The sequence below is a fragment of the Bombina bombina genome, chromosome 3 (assembly GCF_027579735.1).
Source record: "Bombina bombina isolate aBomBom1 chromosome 3, aBomBom1.pri, whole genome shotgun sequence".
Lineage (NCBI taxonomy): Eukaryota > Metazoa > Chordata > Amphibia > Anura > Bombinatoridae > Bombina > Bombina bombina.
In genome coordinates, this window is record NC_069501.1 from 1,000,004,322 (window position 1) to 1,000,028,317 (window position 23,996).

Genomic DNA, 23,996 nt, shown 5'->3' on the forward strand with positions numbered 1-23,996 from the left:
AGTACATATATGAAAGAATATTTTAGGATTGAAAGATATTTTAACATTATTTAGATTTCTTCACCTGAGACTGTCAGAGAATGCTTCTACTCCATATTTGGAGATACAGTATCCACCACCACAGAAACTCAACCTCCCTGCAATGCTAGCTACGTTGACCACACGTCCCCGGCTTTTCGGATAAGGGGGCAACAAGTTAATTGTGACATCAATGACACCCATAAGGTTCACGTTTAAGATCTTATTGAAATCATCCTTTGTCATCCACTCATTGGGAGCACTTGGCAATGAAACACCTGCGTTGTTCACCAAACCCCAGAGTCCTGAAGTAAAGAATAAGAAGTTTAGTGTTTTATGAGCTAGACTTGGTAAAAGACAGTGGGATAGATTACAAGTGGTGCAGTGGTTTTTTTTCTCGATTGTGAAAACTCTGCTAGAGTTAAGCTTTTTGTGCTAGTCGGTTTGCGTTCGTATTACAAGTTAAAAAACAACAACTTATTTTGCTCAAACGGTAACCCGAATAACGCAAAAATCTTAACTTAAATTATTGCATGCGCATGCATGTATTCCCCCATTGAAATCACTAGAGGAAAAAAAGTAGAAAAAACAAACAAACACGCAAATACCATCACATTTTCGTATTCCCCATAGAAGTCAATGGAGAGAAAAAAATTGTTAAAAAAACACCCATCGCGCAAACATAGCATATTCGCATTAGCAAATGTGAAATATTTACTGTAAATACAGTTAAAATCTTTATTAAATATGACTATTGTATATATGTTTTTACATCTTTTCATCTACTTAATGGCAATGGGCTCTAATGCACTTATATATATGTCTATATGTGTGTACAATCGTGATTTTGCTCAACTTGTATTATCAGTGCAATTAAAAAGGGTCGCAAAAAGACGATATCACTTGTGCAAAACAGTTTGTGCCTCACCAGTTGCCGTTTTATCAGGCTGTAAATTAAAAATGAATAACCCTGCTCCATTTAACCTACAACTGACCAATGGAATAATCGGTATATCACACGCGTTACAGCCTGATGAAATGGCAACTGGTGCTGAGAAACGCGTTGCTGTGCAACACTTTGTTTTAACAAATGTTTTAATAAAATCCACTTATTTTACCGTACCCTGCTTTGCCATGCTATCTATGGGAGATTTGCTGAGCTGCCTGAACTACGTGGACCTATTGCAGGTTTCTCTGGATTGGCTGGTTTTCCTTCTCTGCCTGAGACGTCACCAGTGGCGACTTCTGCTATGGCCTCGTGTTCCAGCTGGTGTGTCTGAGTCAGCCGAGCGGCTCTAAAGCCTCGGCTTTCGCTTTATTGTACTGGATGTGCAAGGACGTTTGGGAGTACCCTGTTATTCCTATCCATTACATTCACCTTGTTTCCTATGATATCACACCATTAGGCGCCTCTTTCATCTTGTCTTTTAGGACATTGTTGCTGATCTTCACTCTGCTTTAGGAGTGCTGCCTGCCGTCACCTACCGTTACACGGATTCATAAGGACTCTTATCACAAAAGTTTGGATTTTTAATTTGCTGTTGTATGTTGTTCATCCTTATTTGTTAATATACTTTTTTATTTTTATATTGATATAGGCATTGCCAATTGCCTCTCACGTATCTACACACATTTTATTATTAGCATATATTGCACATTATCTATTTTTGAGTTTTATCACTGGCGCACCTCTTTCACACAATATTAGGTTTTATATTGTGGTACCTACTACCTCCAAAAGGATGAAGTTATGTACTTGATGTGTAGAACCTTTGATAAACCTTTATCTCTTTAACTAGTTGGCCTTAGCACAATGCCTGAGGAAACAGCTTGAAGACTGAGAAACGCGTTGCATATTTTAAATGTGTTTTTATTCTTATACTTTGTATTTTATTATTAAATGTATTCTAGTAGTATCTGCCTTGTATTTCTTTGGTTTCTATATTGCTATTGGAAACATTGGAACCTAGGAACTACAGCATACTTTCCTGGGAGACCAAACAAGTCTAGTCAGCTGGTGACTACAATACCCAGCCTGCCTTTACGGCACTACCTGTCAGTGCTTTCTTACCTGTGAGTACCACATATATACTTTACATTATTTTTGTATTAGGAAGTTTATCTGCACCATTGGGAGTTTTTTTGTTTTTTATTTACAAAGATCCCAATCATCTATCAATACTCTTGTGTTCACACCCTTGAAGGGGTTTTCCTTGCACAGTCAGTTGGAGACTGAAAGACCCAGCTTGCTTTATTAGCACTCGCAAATAGTGCAATACTTTTGTGAGTATTTTACACTGTCATCAGATTTTCTGCATATCTTTGATTTTAACACCATGAGGCGCTCCTCTTTGTTTTCCCCCATAGAATTTTTCCAAGGTGAGCCCAATCCGCCTATTCACTGTCAATTATTGATATTTTAACTTACATATGAGTGTATAATTTTGCACATATAGAGATATATTGTTATTTTATATTTTTATTTTATATTCTTACTAGGCGATAAGCCTGCCAAGAGACAGAAAAAAATAAACAAAACTATCTAAAATAAAAAATTTAAACCTAAACTAATACCCCTATAAAAATAAAAAATCCACCCAAAATAAAACACCCCCTAATCTTTCAATAAACTAGCAATAGCCCTTAAAAGGGGTCTTTTGTAGGGGCATTGCCCTAAAGAAATCAGCTCTTTTACATACAAAAATTACAAAGTACCCCCTAACAGTAAACCCCCCCCACCCAACCAACCCCCCCAAAATAAAAAAACTAAGTCTAAAAAACCTACGCTACCCATTGCCCCTAAAGGGGCATTTGTTTAGGTGTTGTCCTTAAAAAGGGCAATCAGCTCTTTTATATAGTCCAAAAAACCCTAATCTAAAAAAAAAAAAAAAAAAGCCACCCCAAAAAATAAAATAAAAAGACGAAGACTAAACCCCAAATAAGTACTCACCGTTCCTGAAGTCCGGCAGTGAAGGTCTTCTTCCAGGCGGCTCCATCATCTTCATCCGGAGTGAAGGTGGCGCGGAGCGGAGGTGCAGAGCGGTCTTCCCCAATGTGCAGATCCTCAGCGGCGGTCCAAAGCGGCGAGGAGGCTCCTCTTCATGGGATTGTCCGCCGCACACTGAAGATTAAATGCAAGGCCCCCCAAATTTATTGGGGTACCTTACATTACTATTTGCTGAAATATTTATATCAGCCATAGGCTGATTTCAAAATTTCAGCCTTCGCTCCAGATGAAGATAGAAGATGATGGAGCCGGGTGGCTTTTTTTTAGATTAGGGTTTTGTGGGCTGTAAAAGAGACGATTGCTCTTTTAAGGGGCAGTAAAAGAGCTGAATGCCCCTTTAAGGGCAATGCCCATCACAAATGCCCTTTTAGGGGCTTTGGGGTAGTATAGGTTTATTTAGTGTTAGGTTTTTTTATTTTGGGGGGTTTGGTCGGCGGGTTTTTTTTTTACGGTTAGGGGAACTTGTATGTTTTACATGTAAAAGAGCTGTTTAACTTAGGGCAATGTCCTACAAAAGGCCCCTTTAAGGGCTATTCGTAGTTAGATTAGGGGTGTTTTTATTTTGGGAGGGCTTTTTTTATTTCATAGGGATTAGGTTTAATTTTTTTTATTTTTTCTGTCATTAAGACTTTAATTTTTTGTAATTTTAGATACATTTTTTGTAATTTAATGTTAGGTTTTATTTTTAAATTAATGTTGGATTTTTTTTATTTTCATTGTAACTTGGTATTGGGGTTAATATAGGGGCTGTTAGGGGGCTTAGAAATTAAATTGGTTATTTGCATTGTGGGGGGTTGGCGGTTTAGGAGTTAATAGGTTCATTAGGTTTATTGCGATGTGGGGGGTTGGCAGTTTAGAGGTTAATTTTGTTATTTGCATTGTTTAATTTGCGGATTAGGGGTTAATTACTTTATTATTTTGCGATGTGGGGGTTGGCAATTTAGGTGTTTGCTATACTTCGTGCGGGAGGTTAGGTTTTTTTCTTATTTCGTGAGGGCAGTTTGTTTTTTTATTTCTTGTTGGCGGTTACGTGTTTTTTCGTTATTTCATGCGGGTTGCATTTTTTTTTTTTTTTAAGGCTTCCTTTGCCTACGCTGCATCCAGATGGGATTCCAAAAATGGCAGGGGTGGCCAACTTAAGTGGATTCTTTCACCACCCTGCCATTTTCGGAGTCAACCAGGATGCAGCTTCGCTCTTTTGGCTGCGCGCACAGCCAACATTATTTTGGCTGCCTCGCGCAGCCAACATTCCTTTGAGGATGCATGTGCAACTGGCGACAGCAATGGACACGTTACAAACGCGATTATAGTATAGATATTACATTACTATTCTCAATATTATATATATATATATATATATATATATATATATATATATATATATATATATATATATATATATATATATATATATATATATATATATATAATCCAAGACAAATAGATGCACTCTCAGGTCTTTTGTTGAAAAAGTAAATACTCTTTAATGGAACGTTTTCGGGGACTTCATCCCCATCATCAGCATAAACATATTGTGCATTAAACAAACTTAGATACAAAATAAAGTGATTGCCAAAATTCAAATACCTGTGTGATTGTTTCAGTGTACTCTCAGTGAAACTCGCGCCAAACAGTGCGTATGTGGACCGCATATCTTGCGTTCCACACTGTGAACCGGAATTGGAAAATTAACTCCATATCCGGTTAGCTAGATAGATAAAGTATAACGTAACTTAAATATGTCCTATATCTTAACAACAGTAGTGTACATATTAGGAGCACAGATTGGGACAGTAACATATACCCCAGATGACGCGGCAAGGATACTCTTTGCCCCTATCAACAGAGCAGCTACTGGTGAGACCCCTGTTAATATATACCATAACTTATTGAAACTTAAGAAACGTGAAATAGACCTAACACTACATGGAAGTTATCTTTCAGAATACCATAGATTGAGCCATATCCCTAGGGGTTTTAGGGTAAAAAACATCCCCACCATAGGCAGAGATAACCCCGAGTTTAGAAGAAAGTGGTGTCATATATTGAACAAATGTTCCCTAGATTTAATCCTACTCGTAATCGAGGAAGTTACTGTAGTTTTGAATAGGGTCAAAAGTGAAATAGTGACATTTGAGCAAACACATAATGAAACACTCACAACAGACCAACAGGAAAATTGGCTCACAAAACTCCAACAACAAGTTGATAAATACAAGACTGAACTACTAGTATTCAAAAATAGAAAACTGGAGTCAGTAAAAGCAGATTACAACCATGGTAGAGTTTATAAGTGGTTAGCCAATTCAACAGAAGGCAGGCCTAGAAGAACTTATAGATCTAGGAGAGTACAATTTACAACAGTCGATACCAGTGGTGCCGAGTTGTCTGAAACAGATACAAGTATTACAAGACATACACCAACATCACCTAACACATACCCTTCACAACCTCCATACCATCCCCCATATACACATAGGGGACAATCTACCCCAGATCATTTTTTAGGGGTTACTACGAGGTCACGCAGAGGAGGGGGAGGAACTCCAGACCACACATTAGGTGGGCGAGGGGACAGGTACAGACCCACACGTCGCAACAGACGGAGGATATAGTGGTCAATCTTAGCAAACACGTCCTTACAGCAGCGGAAAGTACCATGTTGAACAAAGGCCTATCCTTTGTTCCTAGTCACAACACCACAGAAATGGAGCTTAAGTTAGACTTATACAAACTAAACCGGACGATGAAAATAAAAGAATATTTTCAAAATGCCCCTTTAAGACCAGAAAATACCAGCCCTGTACAAAAATGTAAAAAACCTAGCACATTTGAGCCATTAAACAGCAGTGCTAGTACCAAGACCTTTATGAGGCTGGTAGCACAAGACTTGGAAGCACATAGAACCAACAAAATATGGAGACATAATCTCACATATACAGAGAGAGCAGCCATTAAATCCCTACAAGATGATCATACTCTGGTCATACGCCCCGCCGACAAAGGCGGAGCTATAGTCCTTATGGACTACAAGGACTATAGAGAGGACATATTGAAACAGCTCACTGACAATAACACCTACAAGGAGTTATCTACTGACCCTACGGTCAAGTTCAAAAAAGAACTGGATGGTATCCTAAAATTAGGGTTCCAACAAGGACACCTAACGGAACAAATCTTTGATTTCTGCACTACAACACACCCAAGAATCCCCATCTTATACACCACCCCCAAAATACACAAAACCCTGGACCACCCCCCTGGGCGGCCGATAGTCTCAGCTGTACAGTCACTCACACAGCCTGTGGCACAAGTAATAGACATTTACCTTCAACCTATTGTCAAGGATGTCAGATCATATATTTCTGACACTAATGACTTGATCCGCAAGATGGGGGATGTGCGTGTGGAGACTGGTGACATCCTGGTCACCCTGGATGTCAACAGTCTCTACACTATCATCCCGCATGATAAAGGTATCCTGGCAACTAAACAACACCTTATAGACAGTACAAAATATGAGAGACCCCCCATTGATTTCTTGTTGACACTAATGGAATATTGCCTCACTAGGAACTATTTCCGCTTTGAGACATCTTTCTATCTGCAACTCACTGGCACGGCGATGGGGTCTAATATGGCCCCATCGTATGCCAACATTTATATGTCACAGTTTGAAAATCAATTCCTGTGGAGCACTGACACATCGCCGGTAATCTTTTATGTAAGATATTTCGACGATGTGTTCATGGTCTGGCGAGGGGGACAACAGGCATTACTAGACTGGTTTAGGGCATGGAACAGCACCCCCACACCAATGAGATTCAAAATGATACATCATCACAAAGAGATACAGTTCCTAGACCTCAACATCTTCATAGAAGGGAATAGTCTAGGTACCACGCTCTACAGTAAGCCTACTGATAGAAACGCAATCTTAAATGCCACTAGCTGCCACCCTCCTGCTCTACTAAAAGGCATAGTGAAATCCCAGATGACTAGAGTCATACGTAATAATTCAAACATCGCTACAGGGGTCTCACAGTTGCAACTCATGAGGGACAAATTCCTGCAGAGGGGTTATAAACAACAAATAGTTGACAGCGCCTTGGAGCAAGTCCTTCCATATACCCAAGACAGCCTGATACATAAGGACAATCCAAAAGAGAAAACTAATAAATTGATAATGGCAACTACGTTTACACCCAACACCACAATGGCTGGTAGAACATTAAGAGAACACTGGCCAGTTGTTCAAACTGACCCTAAACTGACCTTTACGCACAACCTGACACTGATGGTAGCTTACCGGAGAGGTACTAATCTTAGGGACATTCTAGTACGCACAGACCCTAAACTTAACTACATGGACACAACGTACACCAACATCAAAGGCTCATATCGATGCCTGGGGTGCACAACATGCAATGGTTTAATGGCAACGAAGACCTTTCACCACCCGCATACAAACAAAGTGTTCAGTATCAAGCATTCAATATCTTGTAATACTGCATTTGTAATATACCTCCTATTCTGTCCTTGTGCCCGGTTCTATGTGGGTAAAACGAGCGGAACACTCCGCGAAAGGATGGCAAACCATAGACGGGCCATACGACAGGCACTGGACCTAGGAGACTCGGACCAACCAGTGGCCAGACACTGTGTAAGAATGGGACATCAAGTATCTACCATCAGGTACATCCTGATTGATCACGTCCCCCCCCTAGACAGTGGGGGTGACCGGAACAAGGCCCTGCTAAGAAGGGAGGCAGAGTGGATGTATAGACTGGGCACCATAGCCCCAGGAGGACTCAACTCTCCGCCAGACTTCAAGGCGCTCATTTAAGTAAAGATACAAACTGGGGCACGGTGGGAGGACCTTGAGCACAATGTGATGACGCTTTGGTGGTCAGGCCTCTATTGAGGTAGACTATTCAGTGCAGGGCACACATCCTGTTTCTGGGGGGGACACTGAGGTGACCCCCTCCATTGACAGCACTCGGTCCCCCTAGCTAATAGCCCATATTTATCCTTGCATACTTAAATTATGGAGCAACCTTGAAGCACTGAGCAATCGCCAAGGATAATAAATACAAACTCCTGATTCAGAAAACAGGTGCACCATACAGGATACAGAAAATCAATCATAGGATACCACAGAGCCATTTGCCAGCAAAGTATGGACTGACAATTTCCTCAGGGGAAGAAACAACCCCCACGCTGAAGGAAATACCATTCTAAGCACCATGCAGGACAGGTTGTGTAGGGACATGGAACAGGGGCACTAAACTGGGACTAGTGTATAATATTCTGTTTAAAATCTTAAACTTTAAAACTTATGATCGAAGAAAATCCTCATTTAGCAATGTGCTAGCAATATCATATAGAAGTTAATATGGAGTTAACTGCTTCTTTGACATAAGCTATGAAAGTTGTAACGAATAATGTATGAATAAGGGGTATGAATGTAAATAAGGATAGCCATTATCTAATACCTCAAACCAATACACTTAACATTAACACTTAGTGTACATAGAAGCAACACTACCAAGGTTGCTCTAACCATTGTTTGTTTATTTTATTTTTTGCCCTATATGTCAATTTTATTTTTATTCCTATTTTTATTCCTATTTGTTTGTTTTATACAAAATTTGTTCATACAGACACCCTAGTAAATCTCCATACTGCAATAGGGATAGCGAGAGGAACCCTATATATAATCTACGTTCCTATATCTCTTACATTCCTTATACTATATATTGCTTGTATTGCAGATATTGGTAGCCCTGAGGACAGGTTGGCACAGTGAATGTGTCACCACTTGGGCTTTTGGATATGTTGAGGATATAGCCACTGCACAGGTGTAACACACTAATACAGGCTGTGTAGCAGTAGGTTATTATACTCTCTGAAGAAACAAGCAAGCATGCACCATTATAAGTAGGGCAAATAGAACCATCCGCCTATATAGATCCGGTACAACAACCGGTTACCATGTCAACCAGGCTAAGACGGCGGTCCCTTAAGCAGGTATAGGAACTATCGGGTGAGACTCCCTCTAAAGTATTAAATTAAAATAATAAATTAGTAGATTACAAGTTTGAGCTAAGCACTTAGGTTAAATATATTTATGATCTCCAGTCGGGCACAGTAGAAAAAGGAACTGAAGTGAAGTTCCCACAAATTAACACTAGTTACACTAGTTACGCATAAAACACAGACACCATTAAATATGTAGCAATACATATAACGGACCTAATATGTACACTACTGTTGTTAAGATATAGGACATATTTATGCCATATCACATTTAAGTTACGTTATACTTTATCTAGCTAACCGGATATGGAGTTACTTTTCCAATTCCGGTTCACAGTGTGGAACGCAAGATATGCGGTCCACATACGCACTGTTTGGCGCGAGTTTCACTGAGAGTACACTGAAACAATCACACAGGTATTTGAATTTTGGCAATCACTTTATTTTGTATATAAGTTTGTTTAATGCACAATATGTTTATGCTGATGATGGGGAGGAAGTCCCCGAAAACGTTCCATTAAAGAGTATATACTTTTTCAACAAAAGACCTGAGAGTGCATCTATTTGTCTTGGATTATCTATTGCATGCTTGCACCCAGGCAGACATCCTTCAGGAGGGTAACACAGTACATTGGACGGTAGTATATATATATATATATATATATATATATATATATATATATATATATATATATATATATATATATATATATATATATATATATATATATATATATATCTTTTATTCATAATTTTATGATCATTTTCTTCACATTATTTATAATCAGCGCCCTTTATTATTCTTCTAATTTTTTGGAAGAGTTTGAATTTATTTTTTACACAAACTGAGAGTGCATCTATATTTAGATAGGAGACATCCAAATAGTTTTACAATATTAGTAACTAAAGGCAACACTGTGTGTGTTACCTGCTATCACTCAGCACTGCTTGCTGCAGCCTAACTCTACAGGTTGACTGTATAACATTGCTAGATACACTGCTACAACGCAGTGCTCAAGATCCATATACTCTCATGGAGAGAAAACAAGTTTCAACCAAGAAGACTAAGAGAATGACGTAAATTTGAATGTTTATGAAAATTGTACGCTCTATCGGAATCATGAAAGTTTAATTTTGAACTCCTTTAAAACTTAACAATTTGGTACCTACAAAACAACAGTAATTTAAATCACCAGTCTGCATACTCCTGCCTTAGATCCCTAAAAAAAAAAAAAAAAAAAAAAAAAAAATCTCTCTAAAATCTAACAAGCTCAAATGTTAAATAGACTAAGTGCTCCATTTAAAAAGCTACTATGACAACTGTAAAGTTGCGTTCCTCAATTTACCCAGACTTCTAAGAATGGGGTGACTAACAGGCAGGGGGTGGGGGCATTGCACAAGCATTAACTTGTGCAATGATAAATGCAGGAAGTGTATTGCTGCCTGCTAGCCGAGGTGCTGGGTGGACAGGTGGGGATGTCCACCCATTGGTTATAAATCTAGCCCTAAAAAAATCCTTGAAAGTTGCAATTGTTTCTCACATTTGATATTCTATTTGTTTTATTTATTGAATGGCAATACAAATCATTTATTTATAATCTCATTTTCCTCCTTTAAAGGGAAATAAATCCCTCCCCAAAATGCTATCAGATTCAGATAGAGTGTAAAATTTGAAAAATCATTCGATTTAGATTATGAGTTTTGCGTTAGAGGCTGTGTGGTGCTAACGAGCAGTTTATGCTCACCGCTCACTTACAGACAGCGCTGGTATTACTGGTTTTTACAAACCCGGTGTTAACGGCAAAAAAGTGAGCGTAGAGCAAAATTTTGCTCCACATCTCACCTCAATACCAGCGCTGCTTACGTTAGCGGTGAGCTGGCTAAACGTGCTTCTGCATGATGTCCCCATAGGAATCAATGGAGGAGAGCCGGCTGAAAAAAACCTAACACCTGCAAAAAAAGCAGTGTAAAGCTCCTAACGCAGCCCTATTGATTCCTATGGGGAAAATAAATTTATGTCTACACCTAACACCCTAACATGAACCCCGAGTCTAAACACCCCTAATCTGCCACCCCCGACATCGCAGACACATACATTATATTATTAACCCCTAATCTGCCGCTCCGGACACCGCCGCCACCTACATTATACTTATGAACCCCTAATCTGCTGCCCCCAACATTGCCAACACCTACATTGTATTTATTAACCCCTAACCTGCTGCCCCCAATGTCGCCGCAACCTACCTACATTATTAACCCCTAATCTGCCGCCCCCAACGTCACCCCCACTATATTAAAGTTATTAACCCCTAAACCTAAGTCTAACCCTAACACCCCCTAACAAATATAATTTAAATAAATCTAAATAAAATTACTATCATTAACTAAATTATTCCTATTTAAAACTAAATACTTACCTATAAAATAAACCCTAAGCTAGCTACAATATAACTAATAGTTACATTGTATCTAGCTTAGGGTTTATTTTTATTTTACAGGCAAGTTTGTATTTATTTTAACTAGGTAGAATAGTTAAATAATTATTAACTGTTTAATAACTACCTAGCTAAAATAAAGACAAAAGTACCTGTAAAATAAAACCTAACCTAAGTTACAATTACACCTAACACTACCACTATAATTAAATTAATTCCCTAAATTAAATAAAAATTATCTAAAGTACAACCCCCCCCCTACTAAATTACAGAAAATAAACAAATTACAAGATTTTTAAACTAATTACACCTAATATAATCCCCTAAAAAAATAAAAAAAGACCCCCCAAAATAAAAAAAAAGCCTTACCCTACACTAAATTACAAATAGCCCTTAAAAGGGCCTTTTGCGGGGCATTGACCCAAAGTAATCAGCTCTTTTACCTGTAAAAAAAAAAAATTACAAATCCCCCAACATTAAAACCCACCACCCACACAACCAACCCTACTCTAAAACCCACCCAATCCCCCCTTAAAAAAACCTAACACTAACCCCCTGAAGATCACCCTACCGGGAGACGTCTTCATCAAACCAGGCAGAAGTCTTCATCCAAGCCGGGCAGAAGTCTTTATCCAGACGGCATCTTCTATCTTCATCCATCCAGCGCGGAGCGGGTCCATCTTCAAGACATCCGACGGGGAGCATCCTCTTCTTTCCACGGCTACGACTGAATGAAGATTCCTTTAAATGACGTCATCCAAGATGGCGTCCCTTCAATTCCGATTGGCTGATAGAATTCTATCAGTCAATCGGAATTAAGGTAGGAAAAATCCTATTGGCTGATGCAATAACTATTTAATAACTATTCTACCTAGTTAAAATAAATACAAACTTGCCTGTAAAATAAAAATAAACCCTAAACTAGCTACAATGTAATTATTAGTTATATTGTAGCTAACTTAGGGTTTATTTTATAGGTAAGTATTTAGTTTTAAATAAGAATACTTTAGTTAATGATAGGAATTTTAGTTATATTTATGTAAATTATATTTAAGTTAGGGGGGGTTAGGGTTAGACTTAGATTTAGGGGTTAATAACTTTAATATAGTGGCGGCGAAGTTGGGGGCGGCAGATTAGGGGTTAATAAATTTAGGTAGGTGTCGGTGATGTTAGGTACGGCAGATTAGAGGTTAATAAAATTTAACTAGTGTTTGTGAGGCGGGAGTGTGGCGGTTTAGGGGTTAATATATTTATTATAGTGGCGGCGATGTCCGGTTCGGCAGATTAGGGTTAAATTTTTTTTTTTGAAGTGTTTGCGATGTGGGGGGGGCCTCGGTTTAGGGGTTAATAGATAGTTTATGGGTGTTAGTGTACTTTTTAGCACTTTAGTTAAGAGTTTTATGCTACGGCGGTGTAAAACTCTTAACTACTGACTTTTAAATGCGGTACCAGGCTTGACAGGAGAGGGTGTACTGCTCACTTTTTGGCAGACTCGTAATACCGGCGCTATGCAAGTCCCATTGAAAAGAGAGGAGACGCAATTGACGTAAGTGGATTTGCGGTATTTCCGAGTCTGGCCCAAAAAGTGAGGGTACACCTGTACCTTCAAGACTCGTAATACCAGCGGGCGTTAAAAAGCAGCGTTGGGACCGGCCAACGCTGCTTTTTAAGCCTAACGCAAGACTCGTAATCTAGCCGTTTGTTCTTTTGGTATCTTTTTTTTTTTTAAAAATCAGGTAGGAAGTGGTAGACACATGCACATTACTAGAGCAATATATGGCAGCAGTTCATAACTATGCTATACATTTGCAAGAACATTAGGTGGCAGCAATGTTGGTAATAGGAGTAATTTGAAAAATGTTTACAAATTGTATACTTTTCTGAATTACAGAAGAAAAACTTTGGGTTCATTGTCCCTTTAAGATTAAAGCAATACAAAGTGATATTAAAGACAGTACAGTCAAAATTAACCTCTCTTGATTCAGAGAGCATGCAAAATTAAACAACTTTACGATTTACTACTGCTATATAATTTGCTTTGTCCTCTTGGTATCCTTTGTTGAATGGCATACCTAGGTAAACTCAGGAGCAGCAATGCACTACTGGGAGATAGTTGCTGTTTGGATGAACATATCTGCTTAGATATATGCAGAGAAATCTAGGTGCTGCTCTTTGTCTTATTTGTCAAAGCCTTCATTAAGTGTATATTTCTAGGCATTCTTACCCTGTTTATTTGTATTTAAGTCTTAAGATTTTTTTTTTATGTAATATTTCACAGCATGGTGCAACCGAAACAATGTGATATAAAATATATAAGTCAAAAACAATCAGTGTATATTCACAAAAATAATATAATTAAAATGTGAAAATAAACTATGTACATTAAGTCCTTGTGCAAATAAAGATATAGAAAACTTTAAATGCCCCTAATGTAAGTAGGAAACTTCCAAAAAAAAAAATCAACAAGTGTATCCATTAGCTGCCACTTGCTTGTAGTTAACCTTCTGACGATTGAACCCTGGTCTCCATATTCCATTCCTATAGTCTTACCATTGTGCTACAAGACTCAATGTAGGAGGAAATTTGTATCTAACTGGTATGTAGATAACCACAAAGAGAGAAAGACAACCAATAGTGCAACACAGTTTCAATTAGAGCCCACATTAAATAATTGTTAAAACACACTCAAATGACCATGAGCTACACTACTCAAAGAATAGCACTTTCTTTATAAATCCCTCTAGCAAAACAGGAACTGATGATCAAATATTAATTTATTCCACAATTTAAAAGAACAACCAAAAGCAACATGATACCACAATAGAAACAGGGTTCTAAAGCTCAATAGCTCACAGGAACCGAGTGTAAAGGGTGAGAGTTTCTCAGAATGTTGCGGTGGTCATATGATGTCCCTTCCTGGTGACATATCCTCCTAATGTTGCGGTGGTCATATGATGTCCCTTCCTGGTGACATATCTTCAGAATGTTGCGGTGGTCATATGATGTCCCTTCCTGGTGACATATCTTCAGAATGTTGCGGTGGTCATATGATGTCCCTTCCTGGTGACATATCTTCAGAATGTTGCGGTGGTCATATGATGTCCCTTCCTGGTGACATATCTTCAGAATGTTGCGGTGGTCATATGATGTCCCTTCCTGGTGACATATCCTCCGAATGTTGCGGTGGTCATATGATGTCCCTTCCTGGTGACATATCTTCAGAATGTTGCGGTGGTCATATGATGTCCCTTCCTGGTGACATATCCTCCGAATTTTGCAGTGGTCATATGATGTCCCTTCCTGGTGACATATCTTCAGAATGTTGCTGTGGTCATATGATGTCCCTTCCTGGTTCCAGCGCTACGGAATTTGGCGGCGCTATACAAATAAATGATAATAATAATAATAATAATATCTTCAGAATGTTGCGGTGGTCATATGATGTCCCTTCCTGGTGACATATCATCAGAATTTTGAGGTGGTCATACAATGTTCTTCCTGAGGAACCACTGCAACATTCTGAGTAATTCTCACCGCTTACACACTTTGAACCCTATTTGTACTGTGGCATTATGTTGCTTTTGGTGTTAATATTTGTGCGCTTAGCGAATTTTATTCATTAAAATTGTGGAATGAATTGTATATTTGATCGCCAGTTCCTGTTTTTCCGCAGTGGTTTATAAAGAAAGTGCTATTCTTTAAGCTAGTGTAGCTCATGGTCATGTGAGTGCGTTTTAACACGTTTTTAATTTGGGCTTTATTTGAAACTGTGTCGCACTATAGGTTGTCTTTCTCTCTTTGTGATTAAAGGGACAGTCTGCTGATGACATCACGATCTGGGCTGCATTTATGCACTCTGCTGAATAGCATTGACAGTCTGTTGAATCCAATTACTGAATCTTTTGTAATTAGCTAAGCCTTTAATGGAGCCCAGATCATGATGTCATCAAGCAAGTTGCATATATTGGATACAAATTTACTCTTACATTGAGTCCTATTGTAGTACAGCAGTAAGACTATAGGTTTGGAATCTGGAGATGATGATTCAATCATCAGAAGGTTTACTACAAGCAAGAGTCAGTCCAAACGATTATATTAAAATTGGGAGGTTCTACCTGACTGTTTGTTTTTATTATATTGACTGTTAATGAATAAAGACAGTCAAGGCAAATTTTTTTTTAGGTATACAGAGATTTTAAGAGATACACGGGCGCCTAGAATGAGTTAAATCGCTCACCTTTTTCTCTGACAATATCAGTCACCCACTTAGTTACAGATTTCACACTCTCACTGTCAGTAACATCGAGGATCACAGTCTGCAGTCTGCTGGACGTCTCCTTCTTCAGTTCCTCAGCACCTTTCTCAGTCAGACAAGCAGCCAGCACCCTCAGACCACGCTGGTCTAGTTGTTTCGCTGCTAAGTTCCCAAAGCCAGAGTCACATCCTGTGATCATCACATATTTATCTGAGAGATTCTCTAGTATCTGACTTTGTCTGTACCATCTGTACACCAGGACCAGCAATGAGAGCACCAGAAGACAGAGCCACATAATGACTGAAGAGCACTTTCTTTCTGGAATACAAAATATATATATAATGCTGTAAAATATAAAAATATAATTATTTTTAGACATGTGCAGGAATTTTTTTTTGTTTCTGACAAAATTTTTGTTCAGAATATTTGAGGAAAATTGTTTATATTTACATTCGTTTTTGTTAAAACGAAAGTAAATGTTTTGAAGCTACAGGTGAAAAGTTAACCTGTAGCTACAATACTCAACTTAATGTGTTCTGGAGAGCGCTAACTCAATCCTCTTCGTGCCAGAGCCCTGGCCGCGCTAACAGGAGGCTTATCAGTGCGGCTCCCAGGACCTAGTCACCTAGTCCCAGTGCAGATCTTAGGTGCAGAGCGCGTAACGCCTCCTGTTAGCGTGACCAGGGACCTGGCAAGGAGAGGATCGGGTTAGCGCACTCTCCTGAGTTAAGTATTAAGCTTTAAAAATTTAAAGGAAACAAATAAATACTGATTTTATGCGTTTTCTTTAAATTTAGTTATGTTATCAATTCATTTTTATGCAAACCACCTATAAGCCACTGCAGCTGAATGACATATAAATGTGTTTGAGCATATAAGGCACTAAAACAGGTGTTTTGTATGACTTATAGGGACAAAACAAGAGAGACTAATAAACAAAATGTTTAGTAATGCCTGGTAAAGAAAGTTACAGAATATGTTTATTATTTATTTTGCCCCCTTTTCATGTATCTTAGCTCTGAAAATTGAGTACTTTTTCATTCTCAAAACTGGAAATGCACACTGCTACATATCTTTTCCTAATTGGCTTTAGCAGATAAGGACAAAAAAACAATGCATTTTATACTAACATAATGACAGTGGCTAGCCTTGTTGCCTGCAGACAGAGGCGTAACTAGAAACTTCAGGGCCCCAGTGCAAGAATCAATAAAGCCCCCCCCCCCCCACCCCCGGTCATAGACATTCATAAGGACCAACAGTCACCTATGTGCACACACACATATGGTTTCTGCGATATTAATATTTCACAAGATATGCTGCTGGAGAGTATACTTGCTGGCACAGTATGTGTGATTGAGATTATATATATATATATACATACATACATACACACACATACATAAACTAGTGGTTCCATGAAATTTCATAGTGGTCCCATTTTTTAAACTTCATATTTTTGGCGTCGCGGAATGTATACATTTGATATTTCATAATATATGCTTGTATTACACATTTGTATTCACAAAAATACACTTTCTATACACTCAAAAATAAGATGAAGCTCTAAAAGTACTTGAGAAAAACTCTTCCAGGTCTTGTACACCTCTGAATTATTACAATAAACCTAGAGAGAGTGAGAGAGAGTAAAAGTGTGAGTGAGTGAGTGAGTGAGAGTAAGAGTGAGTAATAGTCAAACACAGAGGGGAAAGCGAGACACAGAGAGAGACAGAGAGAGACAGACACACACCACATACACTATCTCATTCAACACATACTCCCACAAAACATCACACAAACCAGACATCACACACACACACCATACAAACCAGACATCACACACACTCTGATACAGTGCACACATCAAACATACTCACACAAAGATAAAAGGGGAGAGAGTAAAAACAGAAGGGGCAAAGAGAAAACAGTGTGTGTGCTCTAGTTAGCCCATCAAAAAAGTAAGAAACTATATTCTGGCAAATACACCAAATACAAGCCTGAAGACTTCATTACAAAATTGTGACTATTCATATCACATAACCTGCATCAACGCACTCGCAGGATTCTATCTCTTAATCACCATTGCTGTAAAGGTGGATCCACTATTATCCCCGAGTATCATTGATAAGAATCTATTAATGACTATAGGCTTGCTACTAAGTTTATTATAGCAAGGAGAATAATAAGATGCAGTCTTAAAAAGACAGTATATACTACATTGAACAATAATAGTCTGAATTCTTATTAAACAATAGTAACATAGTAGATGAGGTTGAAAAAAGACTGAAGTCCATCGAGTTCAACCAATACAAATCTAAAATCCTAACAAAAAGCTCCAGTTAATCTTAAATAATCCCACTAAAACGTAACCCATTTAATACTAGCAATCATATCTATGAATTTTGTTTATAGACAGAAATATATGCAAACAATTTTTAAATGTATCTAGGGTATTGGCATTTACTACCTCCTTTGGTAATGAGTTCCACAATTTTATTGCTCTTACAGTGAAAAAACATTTCCATTGCAGGAGATTAAATCTCCTTTCCTCCAACCTTAAATTGTGACCTCTTGTCACAAACAATTTTCTTGGAATAAACAGAGCTTCTGCCATCTCTGTATATGGGCCTTGAATATATTTATATAAAGTAATCATGTCATCTCAAGCGCCTTTCTTCTAAAGAAAACAGACCCAGTTTGGCTAGCCTCTCCTCATAGCTTAAATTCTCCAATCCCCTTATTAGCTTTGTGGCCCTTCTCTGAATTTTTTCTAGTTCTACAATATCTTTTTTTGCGATCTGTCCCCAGAACTGCACTCCATACTCAAGGTGAGGTCTTACCAGGGCTTTATATATATATATAGTGACAGAATTATGCTTTCCTCCCTTGAATCAATGCCTCTTTTAATACATGCTAGTATCTTATTAGCCTTTGAAGCCGCTGCCCTGCATTGTGCACCCATCTTTAGCTTGTTATCTATTACTAATCCCAAATCACTTTCCTCCTCTGTTTGGCTAAGTCTTGTCCTATTTAAATAATACGTTGCCTGCTTAATTTTACTTCCAAAATGTAGAACCTTGAATTTTCCCATATTGAATCTCATTTTCCATTTACCTGCCCATACTTCTAATTTTTGCAGATCCCTTTGTAACGAAAGTTCATCCTGCTCTGACCTAACGACCTTAATAACTTAGTATCATCTGCAAAAATAGAGATGTCGCTATTTAATCCTTGCTCCAAGTCATTTATAAAAAAGAACAGGGCTCAGTACTGATCCCTGGGGGACCCCACTGATTACCTTTGTCCAATCTAAGTATAATCCATTTACTACTACTCGTTGCTCACTATCTCTTATACAGTTATTTATCCATGAGCTAACATTTTTGTGGGTTAATCTCTTATGTGGCACTGTATCAAACGCCTTCACAAAATCTAAGTATATCACATCAACTGATTCCCCTTTATCTATATTTTTACTTACTTCCTCATAGAATCTAATTAGATTAGTATGACATGATCTATTTCTCATAAAAACATTTTGATTTGAACTCATAATCTTGTTTACACGAATATGCTCATCAATATAATCCTTTATAATCCCTTCAAATATCTTCCCCACTATTGATGTCAGACTAACTGGTCTATAGCTTCCTGGATCATCCCTGCTTCCCTTTTTGAAGAGTGGCACCACATCAGCTTTACGCCAATCCTGGGGTACCATGCCTGAGGATAATGAGTCTTCCATTTTTTTCCTGATATCCTCTATACATAACCCAGTTAATGGTATGGCCTGGCATGTTCTATTTTGTTCCAAAGTATCATCCAATGGTTCCTCTCTTGTGTATACCGAAGAAAGAAAAAACTGGTTTAGTATCTCAGCCTTCTCCCTGTCACTGTTAATCATGCTACCCTCCAGGCATTTTAATGTACCTATATTGTCTTATTTAGATTTTTTGCCATTTATGTACTTAAAGAACCTTTTAGGGTTAGACTTAGAATCCTTTGCAATTAATTTTTCATTTTCAATTTCGGCTAATTTGATTGCTTTTTTGCATTTCTTTGAATAATTTAAATGCCCTACGTTTTTTCCTAATTTCTCTTAACACATTTTTATTTAGCCACATTGGCTTGGATTTTTTATTTTTATTTTTATAACCATATAGTATTTGTTGATATGTATATTTATTTAACAAAGTTTTACATTTTATCCATTTATCCTCTGTATTTTTGTTAGAGAATACTTTGTCCCAATTTATGTTATTTAATGATTTTCTTAAATCATTGAATTTTGCTTTCTTAAATTAAAAAGTCTTAGTTAAACCTTTAAGACACTGCTTATGAAAAGAGATTTCAAATGTGACCATGTTATGATCACTGTTACCCAAATGTTCTTTGAATTCTATGTTTGATATTATGGCCTATATTTATCAAAGTCTGGCAGACCTGATCTGACCTCGCTGAATATGGAGAGCAATACGCAACGCCGCCCCCTGCAGACTCGCTGCCAATCGGCTGCCAGCAGGGGGGTGTCAATCAACTCGATCGTACTCGATCGGGTTGAATAGCGGCGATGTCTGTCCGTCTGCTCAGAGCAGCCGGACAGATTATGGAGCAGCGGTCTTTGTGACCGCTGCTTCATAACTGCTGTTTCTGGCGAGTCTGCAGGCTCGCCAGAAACATGGGGCATCAAGCTCCATTCGGAGCTTGATAGATAGGCCCCTATATCTGTATTGTTTGATAGCACTAAATCCAATATAGTGTTACTCCTCGTTGGCTCCTACATTAATTGTGACAAGAAGTTATCTCTGAGAAAATTTAAAAATGGTATCCCCCTTAGCTGAATTACTAGTTTCATTGGCCCACTTTATATCAGGGTAGTTAAAATCTCCCATAATTACAGCACTGTTATTAGCAGCCTTACCTATTTGCATTAATAGTTGAGTTTCCTCCAGGTCACTAATGTTGGGGGGCTTGTAGCATGTTACTAGTAATATTTTTTTAGGATCCCCCCACTCTTTATTTCCACCCATAGTGTCTCTACATTGTCGTCTGTATCATAAATATTTTCCCTTATAGTAGGTTTAAGGTTAGGTTTAATATACATGCAGATTCCTCCACCCCTTTTATTATTCCTGTCCCGCCTAAATAAAGTATACCCCTCTAAGTTAACTGCCCAGTCATATGAATCATCCCACCAAGTTTCAGTTATACTGATAACATTATAGTACTCTTCAGCAACTAAGAGCTCCAGCTCCCCCATTTTACCTGTCACGCTTCTTGCATTTGTTGTCATACATTTAATTTTCATGTGCTTTCTGCAGATACTTGGTGTGCTTTCCTCCATACTTTCTAATGTGACATTTATTAAGTCATCCCTTTCTTGAGATATTAAAGGAGTGACATATTCACAGACTGATCTCTTTGTTCTATTGTGTTCTAACTGACCCTCCCCCCCTTTGCCTAGTTTAAAAGATTTTCTAAACGTGCTACCATCCTTTTCCCCAACACACCTGCACCCATGTCATTCAGGTGCGATCCATCCTTACTGTACAAGTTGTACCCAAGTGACTCCTACAAGATAAGGTCTCAATTGGACTCTGACTTCTTAAATTATAAGAAATTATAAATGGTGACCCATAGTATGAACAATAACTAGCTGCTCCACAAGACTCTCCCCTAGTTTTGAAAGCTTCAAGTGCTCCCTAAAGACTCTTCTGTTCAGGGATGCATACAACCTATGCTAATCTTACTTTATACCAGTTCCACTCCTCCATTGCTATCCCCTGAACCCCCTTAGCATGTAAGCCTAAGAGTCCAGCTGTTTGTAGATCACCTTCTTAAGAGCTGACTACAACAGTGCAACTCTTGGCAGGGCCCTCTATCCAATTGATCCTATAATTGTTTTGTTGTACTCCCCCTTTGTTTATAGCACTGCGGAATCTGTTGGCGCTCTACAAATAACCGATAATAATAAATAAAATAAAAAACCTGTGTGCTGTGTGCCGGCTTAAGAGACCACTCAGTAACAAGTAGTTCACAGTAAGCAACAAAGCATGAAACAACAAGAAAATGTAAGGCAAATGGGATAATGATAGTGACACAGGGAGATGTTATCCTAACATCACTGAAGCATGGATCTGTCACTAACCGGCAGTCCACACAGACAGGTTGCACTCAGCTTGCTGTTTTAAAGTTTCCGTTATAGCTGCAGTGCTACCTGCTCTTTCCAGCCCTTGACACCCTGCAGATACCGATCTCTAAGGCTCCTGAGGCCATTGATAACAGCAATCTCCAGTTGACCCCATTCAGTTAGGGGTGAGCAACTTCATCCGATGGAACAGACACCTCCCCCACTACTGAAGGCAGCTCTCACATGGTAACAGGGAGACTCACAGTAGTTGTCAGGAACTACTGAAGCCTATGATTGCCTGAAGACTTCCTTATTGCGTTTTTTTTTTTCTTTTAAATACTTTGCATAATGGTTCTTCATTTTTGCAAAATTGAATAACCTGCTTTTACTTTTTTATGGTTTTCTTCTTAAATATACTTTGATAAGGCTCATGTGCGCTCCCTAAAAAAAGGTTTAGAGGGAATGGTACTTGCAGAAAAAAGTAAAAGCGGGTTATTCATTTTTGTAAAAATGAATAACCATTATGCAAAGTATTTAGTCTTAATAGGGTCACTATAACCTGTCTGGTGTGCGGTGTGCACTACTGTATAGGCCGAGTACGATAAAGTTATTGTGGTGGGAAATCTTCATAGCATTCAATACAATCATTGCCTTTAATCCTACAAATTCAGAATAAAACTTTACCTACCTAATATAGGCTCTGAGTCCCCTGCTTTCCCACTGTCCCAGAAACATTATTGTAACAAACAAAGGTAGATAGACCCAGCAAACAAGGATGCGGCCGGTTGGCCAGGTGCACGTAGGATTAGCTAGCGACCACTAGCTCGATAAATGTAGTACAAAGAGGCAGTTCCACAGCACCTAAATAAAATGTCCTTTATTCAGCAATCTTGGACAGCATAACATGCACATTATTGCAGGCACTGCTTCCTTCACTGGCTGCCACGCGGGAGGAACTTCCTTGAAGCTGCACAAAGTTCCCAGGTAACCCCGCCCCCTCAGCAGCCAGCTCCACCGTCGCACGACTGGCAGGGGGATTAGGGCCAGACATGCTGTCAATCGCCAGGAGCAGTTACTGGGGCCCCTTGCACAATTAAAGACGGCCTGTCTGTCAGGCAGGCATAAAAGTTTTAAAAAAAATAAAAACATTTTTTTACAATTTTTTTTTTTTTGCTGAAGCTGGCCTCCTCTTAAGGGGGACCTCCGGGGGCCCTGTCGCGACCACTGCACCACTGGTAGTTCCGTCCCTGCCTGCAGACACAGAAAAGTGAGTGGTGGTTGGAGTTTGACTATTGAAAAACAACTACAGTAAACAAGGAGTTAATTTGGCTCACCAGATGTGTTAAGCTAGGTCTCAGTAGTTCATAGCAGATTGGCAGGGGTTAAACACCTAGTTAAATAATTTTATTGTTGCACTTTTATGTCTTTTTAAATGGAAATAATAAAATGCTCTTATATGCTTTAGGCATTTTTATTATTACAATTAAATTATTGGCTCTGTGTGTTTAACCCCCACATAGGCCTCATTTCCATTAAGCCGCAAATGGGTTTTCAGAAGGTCACAAAAGAAAAAACTGCTGTCAGAAGCCATAACCCTTATCGGCAATTTCTGATGGCACATTTTCCATCATTACCGGCAACCTGGCTCTGGCAGCCAAAAAAAAAAAAATATGACACATTCCCATAGAAAATAATAGAAGCCAAAAAGCGTAAAATTACACCCAGTTGCCATTGAAAGTGCCAAGAGGTAAAACATTGTCAGAAGCTGTTGATAAGATCTCAAACATTATGACATGCTCAATAGGTCTAACAGAGGAAAAATAAGCATTTGTTAAGCCTCTTCTTTTGAGATATTAACGTTTTCAATCAATGCAAGTGTTTCACTTGTTATTTATAATATACTAGTACTAAAGCCCGTGTACACGGGCCATTTTTTGCAGTACAGCGGTCCCACCCCTTGCTCTCTCCCCCCTCTCTTTTGCTCTCTCTTCCCCCCTCTCTTTTGCTTTCTCTCCCCCCTCTCTTTTGCCTTCTCTCCCCCCTCTCTTTTGCCTTCTCTCCCCCTTCTCCTTTGCTCTCTCTCTCCCCTCTTTGGCTCTCTCTCCCCCCCTC

The 23,996-nt window shown here is 38.7% G+C and overlaps 1 protein-coding gene across 1 annotated transcript in view; it reads right to left on the reverse strand.

Moving 5' to 3' along the window:
- Nucleotides 1-23,996, reverse strand: part of LOC128654298 (retinol dehydrogenase 7) — a 120,760-nt gene that overhangs the window by 76,540 nt on the left and 20,224 nt on the right. Inside the window, exons 2-3 of the mRNA XM_053708159.1 lie at nt 15,740-16,075; nt 65-323 (exon numbers count right to left, since the gene is read on the reverse strand). Coding sequence (XP_053564134.1) covers nt 65-323; nt 15,740-16,052 — 572 coding nt within the window. The 5' untranslated portion in view covers nt 16,053-16,075. The remainder of the gene's footprint in view (nt 1-64; nt 324-15,739; nt 16,076-23,996) is intronic.